We start from the raw sequence: 14,888 nt of genomic DNA, 5'->3' as shown, positions 1-14,888 counted from the left end.
CTTGAATCTGCATTGGGGAATGTTTCGCCTCGTGTTCCTCACGAGATGTTTCAAACTGCTGGATTTCTATTGCGATAACAGCATTTTGCCCGCAGTATTTCACCATACAAAGGCAAATGTGGAGTCCCCCTTCGAATGACTTCTGAAAGATCATGTGACACCAGAGACTGCTGAAAAGTCAGCTTTGTCATCACAGGAATAAATAAGTTTTTAACAGAAGTGTATGAGTTTTTTTTATATATAGACATTTTTTTTTAAATTTAAACAAATCAACAGATATACACCTTTCCTAGCCTTTCATAAGGAGTGCTATTTATGTGGCTATTTGTGCCACTTGTGAGGTTCAAATATCAGTTGTCAGATGCTGTCTTAAAGTGTGTTTGTATTAGCAAAAGTGTCCATTGTCTATTGTCAAAATTGTAGCTACAAATCAAAGCAAACACAGAAGTAAATTTCAAACCAAATAGCTTTCTGCATGGGGAACTTTTTCAGCCTCATGCCAAAATCCCCAATTTTTGGATCCTCCTTGGAATGCCAGGATTTCTCTTATGAAATTTCGGCAAACCATGGATAAATGTGACCTTTAGAAGACAGCTGCATATGTAGGCCATAGACACTGGGGTATCCCTCTAGCCTTTAGACCTACTATCTCTTGATTTGTCCTCTGTCAGTCCCATAAGGCTTTTCACCTATATACCCTCAACTTTCTTTCCCTTGTTCCGCTTTCTGTCTCTCCTTTCTCTCCTATCCTTATGCCTACAGTATGTTGTCTTTCTACCAGGTAAAGTGCATGATTATTTTGCTCTATGGAGTGCTGTGTATTCTGTTGGTGAAGTGCATTGACGTTTTATGTTTTGGCCGTATTAACTCTCGGGGCATGAGCTGTGTGTGTGTGTGTGTGTGTGTGTGTTGAATAAGATTGGATGCACACTTGGGGTTACACTGCTCCATTAGGACTTCTAGGGGCCTCAAACGCACACACCTGAGTGAATGCATATGCAGAGTGAATGATAATGCACTGCAAATGACAGTGTAGCGATAAGGCACACTGTAACTCAGAGCCCGGAGCCAATTAAAACATTGTTAATTCATCCTGCTCCAGAGCAGCGAGACTCTTCACCATGGCAACCGCAGGAATGCAGGGAGGGCAGAACACGCATCCACTCACCTCACAGACTGTCCTGCAGTCACTACAGTGTGCAGACGCAGTGAGATGCTGACGGTGGAAATGAAGATGAGTGACAGCTTGTATTCTATTTACTCTTGTATTCTCAGCAGTGATGCGGCTGTGAATCAGAAACCAGGCCAGATAAGCAGCTAGCTTTTGAGCTGTTGTAGATTATTATTGTTGATTAACATAAAAAAAAAAACTATAAAAAGCCATGTCAGTGTATTAAATGCATATAAAATTGAGTATTTTTGCACTATTCAACTGAAATAGTGTGAGTAGCATGTTCACACTGTAAATTCCAAAAAGAAAAACTGCAATTTAAAAACAAGGATGATTAAAAAAAAAAAAACTAAAACATTTAATGCAATAAATTGTAGAAAGGGTGTTCTACAACAATAAAAGGCAAAATCCAAAATAATAAAGCCAAAAGATAAGAATAAGATGAAAGATTATGACAGTAATAATAATAATAAAAAAAAACAGTACTACCACTACCTTTAGACTCTTTGAGATGCCAAAGAAAATAACTTGATTCAGATTTGTAAAATTTTGGGGAAACAACATAAAAAAAATATTTAAATGTTAAGTATGTCATCGTTGCACTAAACAGACAAACATATGACTTCACAAATGTGACTATATCTTCCTATATAATAAATAATGCCACTTTTTGTCACATTGTGAGATATAAAATTTCTCATTTATTTACTGATGCTGTGACATCACAGTGTGGTATTCTTTTTTTATTTTAAAATTTCACACAACAATTACCTTTTTTCTGAGGTGGAAATTGGTTATTATTTTATGTCTAAATCAACTGCACACCCTTCAGCTTAATCAGCTTCATTTTTATCATCCTGCACTTTGTAAACATCTGAAACATCAGCATTGAAGAAATCGAATGTTTGGCCACTGAAAATCAGTTACTATAAGCGTACAAAAGTGCACGCTGTTCTCTACATTATCACTGCATCAGTTATTTCTGAACTTGGTACCTCCAGTAGTTTCAGCCACATAATATTAATCTCCTTCTAGTTAACTGGAAAATTAGACTTATTTCATTTCTCTGTTCACGGATGATAAATGAAACTAATCATTTTGGCCTGTCATTAGCTCCCTCCAGCTGTGTGTGTATCTGTGTGTGTGTGTTTCTGTTGAACTTCCAGGGTGGTGGAACGACACTTCCTCTTTTCTTTAATTCATAAATAATCACTCTCTCGGTCTCATATCGGTCCTCACAGCTACACAGCTGAATCTACAGACACAGTTATGGCTGGCCTCCTGGGGATACCAAATTATAGACCGCCCTCCTTTTGTGTGAAGACATGAACATTGTGAATACCCCATGAATATTCAGGACGAGTCACTCTGTTTGCAGGTATCAAAAGCTTCACACCAACTTTATTAAAATCAATTAGTTCCACTATGAGAGAGTGTGACGCAGTGCTCTCTTCTAATCTCTCATTCCACACACAGCCTTAGTGTCAAAGTCATGAGATTGGTTTATTAGCGGTGCATGATGAAGCTGCTGGTGATCTTCCAGCCTGGTTATTGCTGGTTTTGAGCACTTCTTTATCTGGTCAGACTGGGAGATCAGCAGCTAAATCCAGTTGAATACCAGCTTGGCAGGCTACAAATAATAACTTATTCAGCAATTACTTCTCTTTATTCTAGAAACTGTTGAATAAAATTGTTATTTTTGTTTTCTTTGTAAATTTGATTTTTCTTCACAGAATTACATTTGAACCACTGATGTTACATGTATTATTTTAATGATGTCCTTACGCCATTTCTGGATCTTGAATGTGGTAGTATCCTTACATTCTATGCAGGGTCAAAAAGCTCCCGGATTTCATCAAAAATACCTTAATTTGTGTTCCAATGATGAACGAAGGTCTTACACTGTGTCCTTACTACACGCAACACCGCAAAATATAATAAAAGGTATCTTTTCCATGTTAATCAGAGGTTAACATGGAAAACCAGCCATGACGGCGACACATGAAATTTCTATTTTAGAAACAGTTTCTATTTCTACGACATCGCGGATGGAACAACAACACACAAACTATATGACAGTAGATATTCTCAGATGATTATGTGCTTTATTCAAAGTGAAATGTGTCTAATGTGGGTAATAATATCATTTTGTGTGACCTTATAGCCATTCTGAAGGCAACGACAAATAGTTTACCTCAGATATTAAAAATAAACAATCAAGTATGTTAAAACTCTGAACTCAATGCGAACAAACGAGCACATTCCATAACGAAGATGGAATCAGACACAAAGTAAATTTAAAGATGTTAAAAAGGTTAACTATTTATGAATTAGATTATAAACCTATCCATTTCGCTACAAATGCAGTGCACTTCCGAAGAAAGCACCCGCCCACACATGCTTTTGATTGGCTGTGATATTTGATTGATTCTGTTGCTTTGCATCTGGTGTGGACACCCAAACTGCTAGACACTGGAATCGTTTTGCGTTGTGTGTAGTTTGGACACGGTGTTATGGGGTTGGAACAACATGAGGGTGTGTAATTAATGACAGAATTTTTATTTTGGGGTAAACTATCCCTTTAAGGTACTAATATGCACCTTTTAGGGGTAAATAGGATACAAAGATATACCTTTTGAATTTGTAGGCTACCATTTACCTTACTACCCTATCGACATCCTAAACACTTCAGAATCAGCATAGCAATGCTATACCACTGCCCTAGCGTCTTAGTTTCACATGAGCAAACACCACTGGCATTTTCTTCAAATCAAGTTTGCTGAATTGTGTGACATCCTGTTACCTGTAGGAGTGCTTAATGAAGTCCCGCAGAGAAGAGGACATAGTGTGTGTACACTTGAAAACACACTAACCACTAGCTTCCCTGCACATATCCGTATGGCCCCCTCTGCAGCAGCACAACACTCTGTTTCAATGCATTCGTCTTTTTATCAGCTTCTGCCCTCTCCTCTCATCCCCCTCCCTGTTCCTCTGCTCCTGTTAGCCTGAACACTCACTGCCACAATTACCGCTGGAGCTACATCTACAGCTGCTCGCCGTGTGTGTGTGCCAGGGGTAATATGAAGTATAAGAGGAGAGGACGGCGAGAGGGAGAGGTTTTCTCTCGTTGTTGTGAAGCCGAATAACAGAGGCCCTTGATGAGAAGTCAGTGGATGTGACAAACTCTTGCTCTTTACTTGCTCTGAATGATTAACCACTCAGATCAATGGCTTTATGCAACACCTAAACCAACCAACACACACACAAACAGCCACTAATCTTACCAGCTGCTCCCCTACACCTGCTTTTTCCGTGTGTATGTGTGAAAGTGTAAGAGATATTTGAGCCCCAGGTAACAGCGACTGGGGGGTCGGGGGCGTTGCAAGGTAGATCTTTGGTGTCCACATGAAAGAGAATGAGCTTCATTTTTCTTTTTCAATGCAGTTTGCTTTATTTTTGACAAAGACACTCAAGGTTGTCAAACTAGCAGACTTCAATTCTTATGTAAATTTTGGCCAATGAGATAAGCCGATAAATATTTTTACAGTATGGCTGATAAGTTATCATTTTCTACAAATAAATTCAAAATAAAACTAAAATCAGTAATGGCAGATGTTACAAGTGAATTTAGGCATCTCAAAATTATAACATATAGTATGAATGAACAGTATGCATATCCTAAGGAATACAATTAAGGCTTGTTGAGTGCTCAGGGTTTTTATTGTTAACTAAAATTAATACTATTAAAATTAATTTTTAATTAAAAGACCCAAAAAGCCCATCCCTAATCAGAAATGACAAACATGTCACAGCTCACTGACCGTCCATGCAAACACTGTAACTGCAGGGGTATGGCCCGACATGTTCACTTCTCTACACCTGCACATGGCTGACCACAAACACAAACAACCATCAAACACTTCCTCCCAGTGTGTGCCAAGGGAGGGGCTTTCAGTTATACAGATAATTTAGCTCAGCGTTTGGTGCTCCTTTAGGGCACTGAGATGAATGGACTGATAAAACAGGCCGTCCCAGTTGAAATGTTCCCTTAGGCCTACACACAGAGACTACACTCATACGACTGAGGACAGAGTGAGCTATATTACACATATTTGAGTTAGGGAGTTTGCAGTCTTTACTGAACCCGATGCAATAAACTGCAGTGAACCGCAAAAAAATACAAATAAAATAAATATATTTCTGTTGAGTCCTCACAGGTACATGCATAAACTCTAGTCTGATTCGTTCTGAGCTCATTCTTTTTAGTGAATCAAAACCATACAGCCTTCAGACCAATGATTTCTAAATAAATTTAATAAAAAAAACAAAAAACATTCATGAAAAGTGTAGCATGATTCATGAACAAATGACTCTTATGAGACAGTTATTTTTAGTTAATCAAAAATATACAAACTAACAAGTGTATCCAGATTCCTAGTGGAAAGTGACTGAGCGGTTTCTTCTGCAACATATACACATATATCTAGCACAACTAATATTGTTACGATATGTGTGAGCTGGTTCTTTTCAGTGAATCATACAGAATAACAAGTGAATAACCTAGTTCCCTAAATGAAAGACCCTTAAGGACTGTTCACACCAAAGATGTTAATAATGACACAGAGGAATCACTTTCAGAAGAATATTTTCCAGCTGATGAACAGTATAAACACTAACAGCCAATCGGAATCCACTGGACTTTAAAGAGCTTGAGTATTTAAGGTGGCAGAGAACAAAACTTAAAGTGAACCGGCCCTTTATGAGCCTGTTTTTTAGTGAATCAAATACAATGTAACAATGTGAACATCGAATTTGAATCATTTAAAAAAAAAATCTGTTTAATTTACAAAAAAATGTTTTTTTTTTAATCTATTCAAACTCTATTCAATCGATTCAAACTCGATTAAAAAATGTAACATTGTGTGTAACTGTCCAAATATTTAGAAATAAGGCAAATGTATTTGGCGGTTTTATCGTGCTCTTGAGATTCTCACTTCCTTGTTCTACCCCACCCCACAAAATAGAAGCTTTCGGACAAAATAGGCTAAAGACAGAGCTGTATTCTTCTGCAACAGTTGCTCAGAGAGAAAGAGAGAAAAAAAGGGGAGGAAAGAGAGGAACGTTAGGGGCTATTAATAGTGTCCAGAGACGCTGGTGTCAACTGCATGTGATGGCTGTGTGACTGTTTCCTCCAGCCACCTCTTTCTCCCTCTCTCAATATCATTTCTTATTTCTCCCTCTCTTGAAATCCCCTCCTGCTTTCCCTTGCTCCATCTCATTGTCATGTTTCTGTCTTGCATTGGTATAAAAAAAAAAAATCCCTCCATCTTTTGTTCTTCTCGCCTTCATCCCCATGAACGTCATCCTCTCCTTCACTTTTCATAGATTATAAAGTAGTGCTACGGGTCATTTGAGGTGAGTCAGGTGACCCCTTTACATGTGTGATTGCTGTATTCACACTATTTTAAGCTGTGTGTTTTGATGAGTAATACAGTAAGCGTCTGAGAGAAAACAGTTTGCCAGTCATAACAACAGACTGATCATTATCTTCATACTGAGCTGCGGATCAATCCACTCTAGTGTCAAAACTGCTATTACACACAAGCACATCAATGAGAGGTAAACATAGTTTTCACTTAAAATTGGACATTTTACATACAGTAATGTGAACAAACGAATGTTAAAGGGATAGTTTAACCAAAATGTAACATTGTGTCATTATTTACTCACCCTCACATTGTTTCAAACCTCTGGGCTTTTGGGGTTTTTTTCTCTAGGGAACACAAAGGTGGAACTTTCATAGGAACTTTTGAAGCTGCTCTTCCTCATCTCAGACATTTACAATTGCTAGAGGCTGTGAAGCACCAAGAAGGACAAAAAAGCACCATAGAAAAACACCAAAAATAATCATAAAAGCATTGTGAAAGTAGTCCATGCCAGCGCTATTATTGATATATTATAGTATCCATTCATATTTTAAATTTGCTTGTCTTTTTATATCTTTCATTTTCATTTTTAGTCATTTTGTTGTGGGCATTTGACATTATTATTAGTTTTGTTATTGTTTTTTGTAATACAGCTGTTTAGCTTTATTTATTTATTTAAGTTTTTAGCCAATTTAAACGTACAATATGGAATTTTTGGCCACCAGGGGTCACTAATTCAAAATAATAACATAAGACGTACTTTGATGACGTTGGGAAAGAGCGTAAGGCTCATGGGAGTTGTTGTTCATTGGAACACGTGCTCTGTGGCTTCCCACATTCCTCACCCATTCTAACTTTCACAAGACAATCACGTCTTTTCGAACGGAGAGATATATGAATTATGAGACCCCTATCAAATCAATATTCCATCTAGCTAGTAGTAATATATGTTAAAAAACACGGTCGCCTTTCGTTAATAATTACAATTACGTTATACTATGATATCGAACAAATTAGAGAACTGCATTTGAAGCTACTTTATTCAGCTAGATATAGAACAAATGTAGATTTACATGAGAGCTAGTCCGTCTGCGTTTTACACAAGACATCATCGTTTCACAAAATATACGGATAGATAAAGTTAGCTGAATGGGATGCATACCTGTTTATCAGAATGCAAGGGAGTTCGGCATCTCTCTGTAGTTTCAGCTTGTCACGAAGCTCTCTCTATCTTGGAAATGCAACTCCAATATTTACCCGTGTTTTGTTGCTTCTCTTGTCCCAAAACCATCTCGGGTCATTTATTTCACCCGTACGTTTGTGCTTCACAGAACGAGGTTTAAATACGAATATAAACAATATAAAGGCTCTTTATCAAGGCCACAACTTTTTCTTCTTCGTCTCGTCTTTGTTTCTGTTCACCTTTGTATTTGGCGGTTCCGCAGGAAGTTAGATAAACTAGAGGGGTCAAAGTTTATATGACGCCATAGACAGGCGACAAAACGGAAATAAAGAAACGTGCCGTGTCTTCTAATTAAACTATAATTTTCTCCGGATTTGAAAGTTTGTGGAAACTGTCGGGATGATGTAAGTACACAACTAAAAAATATATATAACATAGATATAGTGATTTCTGCTTTTTTTAAAGCAGAAAAATTACATATTGCGCCTTTAAGTACTTAAACATATTTCAGTTAATTAACAAGGTGACATTTTTAAATTAAGTTTTTAAAGTAAGTTTCATGTCTAGTATTTACATATCACATTAGATTTATTTCATTTACTAAAAATGATTAATAGTTTTACTGGTCCATGAATACTAGGTTTCAGATTTTCCTCTTCCATATACTGTACTTTTCTACAGTAGTAGAAAAATTTAATTGCAGTCAACATTCACTGATAATATGCATTAATTTTCTGAATTTATGTTGAAACCATAAGGATTTAGAAGATTTTTAAATGGACTACTTTTAATGGTGTTTTTTTTTTCTTGGTCATTGCAAGCTGTGGAAGGAAAATGGAAAATAGCTCCATAACATTACTTCAGAGAGTGAAAAAATAACAGCAAATGGGTATGGAACAACATGGGAGTGGGAGTAAATGTCTGAATTTTCATTTTGAGTTAAATGTTGTCCTTTAAAATTTAATCAATAGAATTCACTTGACCCTTTGACATGATTTCTATTAGGTTGGAATTTGTATTACAAGTTAAAGATTCTAATCAAGATCTTGTGTTACCTGTGTACATTGCAACACAGTCCCTGCACCCTGCGCTAATCGAATGGTGAGGGAATCACTTTCTCTCCGTTTTTCCTATTCCCGTCAATTAGCCCCCCTGAGTGAACTGAATGGGAGGCTTGTCTCAAAGAAAGCAGAACACACACACATACCCATAGCATGAGCGAAAATAGTATTTGAATAGGAAAAATCTGGGGCAGCCTCTTCATTATGAGGGTACACAGAGCACAGAGGGTGCATCCATCTTAACTTTTCCATCATCATACCAGTTTCCTTTCCTTTATCAGTGAAACCGCCAGAAGATGAATCTTCATCTGGGCTCCTCATTATTCCATTTGTTCTGTTGAGAGCTGACCTGCTCACCTCGTCTCTGCCTCTCTATCTCTCCCTATTGCTCTCATACAAACACGCATTTCTACTCACTTTTTCACCAATAATACCATATTGTCTCACTAAGCTACCCAGGTGAACTAAATCAGCAGGTGTGTTTGGGTTTAGTCAATTATTATATTAAAGTCAACGGCTTGGAAACCTGAACTTTCCAGCACAGAAAAAGACATTATGAAAATTAATCATTTGAGAAAGATAACGAAAGCATAATTTATATGAGTCATTCTTAAAAAAGACATGCATCCTTTCTGTAAACCTGGTCTTGATACATAAATGTAGAAAAGCAAAGTTTGAAGCAAATATCATTTTACTTGACTAGACGCTTTTCCTAATGGTGAAATGGAAAAGAGAGAGAAATGCACAAATGGAGGCAGCATACACAGATTTGACGAAAATTTTTGAATTGTATACATTTTTAGGGATTTCCACCAATTTGCCAATAGTTACAAACTGCTATGAGACCGTACTACTAACCCCAAATAAACACATGTGGATCACTGAAACCTAAGGATGTCCGAAATTACAATAAGGGAGGCATTTTAAAAATGTAGTTTTAAATACATGTGACAAGTTCATAGAAATGTTCAAAGGTCAAGGTAAAAATAATATATATGTACATATGTACATATGTACACACACACACATATACATATACATATATATATATATATATATATATACACACACACATATACACATATACACATATACACACACACACACACATTTTTTACTCCGGTTAACTCCCTTTGACCCAAACAGAATGTACTTCTACATACATCTCTTAGAATATAGGTTATATTTTTAAAGACACTCATTAAGTTTTGACCCTTAATGAGTGTCTTTAAAGATAAAGGTGGCCTCTCAGTATGGTTTTCTTGTCACATGACAACAAAAATGTCTTCCTGCATACTGGTACACCGACTTTTTAAAACCCTATTTATATTTATATATATATATATATATATATATATATATATATATATATATATATATATATATATATATATATACTAATGATACTACTACTACTACTCCTACTATCACTACTAACACTAAAAATAAAAAGATTAAGACAATATAATAAATATTATGGCAAACTATTTATGCCAGAGTTTTTCAAATATTTTTTTTTTACTGACTGAATTTGTTTTTGTTTTTCCTTTAAGCCCCACAAAATATACCTTTCATTAATTGAAAAGCATTTAAAAATTAAAACATCATTATAAAAAAGGTCTATTCAAATTATTGCCTGTATAGAAATCAATTTAATATATTAACTAGTATAGCCTACTACCTTAAATGCACATTTCAAAATACATTCGATTCCTTAGCGCTACATTTCACTAATATCCAGAAACTAGCGTTCATTGTCAGTGACTGATAGTGATAACAAAAAGAGCTTCCGGACAATCGGTTCCCGTGGATACCGGGCGGAGTGACACACGAACAAGTGGTTACCGGAGACCCGAGGGAGACATGAGCTCAAATACAGATAAAACAAGATTGACCAGTCGCGAGACGCGTAGACCTGTGCGCCATTGTGCGCGTGGCTTAGAATTTGCATAGGCAAATATTACGCGTTTGATTAGCAGAAGGGAAAAAAGAGCACCCGTACTAACCGTTGCCTTGATGGGGACGTACAGGACCGGTCTGTCAGCTGCCCCGTTCTCGTTCGGCTTGCCGTCAGTGTTGCCCACCTGGAAACCTTTGGATTTGACCCAGAACTTAAATTTGGCGTTGATGTGGTTGTTCTCGATATAGACGCCTTCCGAGTCGTCGCTGTGTAAGAGGGTCTGCAGAATTTTGTTGTATTTTCGCCGGGTGACGGTCTTTGTTTTACCGGAGTCCCCATAAGTGCGGAGGCACCACTCCTGAAAATCACCCAACATCTCCGCCTCGGACACCGCGGGGCTTCGGCTCCTTCTCGTTAGATCCACCCGTTTTTTGGTTGACATGGCTTTGTCGGTCCTCCTCCGGCACGAAAGAGGCTTTGAAGATACGCTAGATTTCTAGACACAGTTCCTAATTTACCGCGCACGCAAATTGAAATATTCGCGTTCTGCACAAACACGCGACTGAAACCCGGTGTGTGTATTCGTCTATCCTCGCACCTGTTAACGGAGCCGTTTCTTCTGTCCCACAGGATGGCAAACAAATGACAGTCCCGCGTCTCCTGTTGGGGAACTGAAAGAGGGGCCGTCCTACAAACGGTTTTCGCCCACCTGTAAGATGGAGGCTAATTAAACCAATCTGTCCCACGACTAAATACCCTAAATACAATGATTAGGCAGTGTTAATACTCCTAGGAGCCCAAGAATGTCTCATAACGAGGAGCGTTCGTCGCTCAGTGATGAACTGCTGCTGCACCTGGAGTCGCTCGCCACCTGTTAGAATGAGCTCGAGCCGCGACGCTCCGCGCGCCTGTCCACGACAACGGGATCGTGCGTGTAACGTGAGATAGGAGGTATATAACTGACCCACGAGGCGGTAGGATGGATGGGTGGTTTTGAGCGGCGTCCCATGCGCGGTGGGACAGTCCAAATCCAGGAAGTGCTTGCGTTAAGATAGCCAAAATCAACACAAAGCAGATGCGTGTCCCACAGAAACCAGTTTTAGACCAGGAGGTTACTGTTTGTTAACGTGCTATTTATTCATTTCATTTTTAGTTAATTCATTTGTATTTGTTTTCTGTCATTTATTAAGTGTATCCGGGCTAAACAAAATTTAAGGTGCATGTACATTTGTTGAAATGAATTCTGATTTATTTTTAAATAATGAATATACAGTAGAAACGTGAAAAGGTGAATGAAAAATGACATTATAAAATACACAAATTAAAATATAAATCATAAGCGTTTGAATAAATATGGAAAATATATACAGTTTATGTCTAATCCGGTGCTATGTTTGATGGACATCATTTTCAATCTGAGATGATTTTTGGTAATATGAGATATGGACAAGGCAAAAAAAAAAAAAAGTTGAGCAAAGCATGCAAATGAGGAAAAGCAGGAACAACTAACATCATAGCAACCCTGAGACCTTCATCAGTTTAACTGCTGTCAGTGTGAACAGGGTTTTACACTGAAACAAAGGCACTATCAGAGCTGCCTGTGAAAGTAGAGGCTGAGGTGGATCAGAGCATGTGCATTTAATGCTTCAGTGCCCTGTTTATGTCTTTACACAGAAATTGGAAACGACACAAAGCCTGTTAAAAGCAATCTTTACCTGACTGTTTAAAATCATCTTTATATTGCAACTGTTTTTTCTAAAAACTGAACAGTTCCATGAAGGTCAACTAAAAGGTCATTGTGGTAAGACATCAGTGTTTTCTTTAAAGTATTTAATGCTGCCTTCATGTGTTTTTGGACATTTAGATGCTGTGATGAAAACTGATAAAAATTGACGGTCACTATAGTTCTCTCCTCCCCCATGCGTTGCGTTTATGCCCAAAACTTGACTTGATCAGTACAAGTTGTTTTTGATAAAGATGTCTGTCAAATGCATGAATGCAAATAAAATGCCACAGTTAAAGGCCTGGAACTCATGGAAATTGTTCTTTGAGTGAATTACCATGATTAAAAAAGGATGCTAATATGTTAATCATTCATTTAAAAATACATATATGAAAACTTTGACTCAGTGTTGTGATGCAGCTATTTTGGATAATTTTCATATAGATGCAAGTGCCCTGAGGACAACTGTATTGATCATAAGAGGTTGCTCTTTCATTGGAAAGAATGCTCAGTGGAATATAAACATAGTCTCAGATGTCTCTGCTAAAATACCTTAGGGGGAAATAAAACAAGACCATTTTTTCTTTTCCAAAAGAAAAATCTGAGAAACTGAGAGCACAACAACCGGAACAACTGAGAGATCTCCTTAGTGATTTTTCATGCATGGGTACACACAGTCATCTGCTATAACAGCTTGTTTAAATATAAAGAATAATTCAAACATATTAGTATTAACCTTTAAATCTGAATCCTCAGCTCAGAGGGGTTCCAGCAACACATTCCTAGAGTTCTCAACCAACCGAGTGATTAGAGAGAGAAATACTACTGCAGATCATGAAATAATGTGGGCGATCAACAAGACCTTGAGTGAACAGCGAGCGTGGACGCTCTGTGCAGGGCTGAGTGTGTTTGTGTAACTGTAAGTGCTGTGTGTCTGAGTCAGACACAACATACGGATACACATGCTGTGTGCTGAAAGTACAAACAATTGTGTGACATCGTTGAAAAGAGCTTTCAAAATCTTTAACAAAAATCCTCATCTCATTGAGGGTTCCATGAAAACTGAATGCTGAGGTTCTGTTCAGTAAAGTTCTGAAGAGCTTGACCTCTTTTAATCTAGTTTCCATTAGCTTTGAAGCCATTTATATTTTAGTGTACTCTTAAAAAGTACAAAAATATGTACAGCTTAAAAATTATTTTTCCAGGAAAACAAGCAAAACATTAGTGGTGACTCATCAGATTGTCCTCCAATCAAATGCGTCCTAGAAGGAACATGCCCCTCCCATTTCCAACTAGCAACTACCGAATTACGTGTTGCGTAAAACTATGTACTCCTTTTCTGGAGAGGAAAACAATCTGCCAGATGAGAATGTTTTATGCAGAGTAATTTTTTTTTTTTTCATAATGATGTCCCATAAAAAAAGTTCACAATGTTGTTGCAGATGAAATATAACACCGATGGCATTAATTCAATATTTTGATCAGTTAAATATTAGTAAAACTAAAACCCCTTTCAGAGTGTCTCTACTTAACAGTCCGTCGCACAAACATCTGTCACATTTGTTTTTATTAGTTTTTATATTTCTGAACCAAAACCTCCTCCAAAGCGCAATGAGTCATAGGCGATATCAGCCATTAGACTGTACACAAATTCATACTTTGAAAATCTACCAGAAATATTAGCCCATCCGGCAACTTTTGGCATAATCCTTTCAACATATGCTTTGGGACAGATTTATTGTAATTTCACATACTAATTAGGATGGACAGTATTCACATTGGGACACAGGGATGTTTCATTTCTGTAATATTATTAAACTCTATTTGGCTACAAAAGGATGACCCTTCAATATGCCCCGCACAAACTTCCTGTTTCGATAGGAAATGCGTCATCACCAGAACAAAATGTTTGCTCATAAATCAATACAGGAGTTCATATAAAATGCGTTCTAGTCTGATTTGAAAGGATTTTTAATTATGTAGATTCAATATCAGGTTGTGCTTTTCATCTGATTTATGAAAAACAAGGAAAGAGTAACTTCAGGTTTTGACTTTGAACTGGCAGGGCTTCTCTTGTTCACACCCTGAGCCTAAATGCTCCATCTCAGCAAAAGTTAGCAACAGGCACAGGGAAACAAAGCACTGGGTAGAACCAGCTATATTGAAATAGCCTTTTGCTTTGGGAAGTGAAAGTGGGTTTCAAAACCCTGCTGACTCCCTCCCTGCCTCTTTTTCCCTTTTTCAGCTGTGGCCCAAGAGAGAAGCGAGCATCTGCTTCCAGAGAAAAGTGGTCAGTCATCTGTGGTTAGCCCACCAAAGTCTCTTCCCTGAAATGATTGTCACTCCGTCTGTCGAAATCACAACTGCTGGTTTGGGCCGCACCGTGTTTCGGTAGGCCTCTCAGACACTTACGCTGTTATGTGG

At 37.6% G+C, this 14,888-nt stretch overlaps 1 protein-coding gene across 2 annotated transcripts in view; it reads right to left on the bottom strand.

The window, feature by feature from the left end:
* Positions 1-11,942, bottom strand: part of LOC113041162 (nucleolar protein 4-like) — a 98,681-nt gene extending 86,739 nt beyond the window's left edge. Inside the window, exon 1 of one of the 2 annotated variants that reach the window (XM_026199538.1) lies at positions 10,848-11,942. In XM_026199538.1, coding sequence (XP_026055323.1) covers positions 10,848-11,183 — 336 coding nt within the window. In that variant the 5' untranslated portion in view covers positions 11,184-11,942. The remainder of the gene's footprint in view (positions 1-10,847) is intronic. The other variant, XM_026199539.1, reaches the window with a different exon arrangement.
* Positions 11,943-14,888: the final 2,946 nt, after the last annotated feature.

The sequence above is a fragment of the Carassius auratus genome, chromosome 23, assembly GCF_003368295.1.
Source record: "Carassius auratus strain Wakin chromosome 23, ASM336829v1, whole genome shotgun sequence".
Taxonomy (NCBI): Eukaryota; Metazoa; Chordata; class Actinopteri; order Cypriniformes; family Cyprinidae; genus Carassius; species Carassius auratus.
The sequence above is the reverse complement of the archived record's forward strand: the minus strand, read 5'-3'. Positions and strand labels throughout refer to the sequence as shown.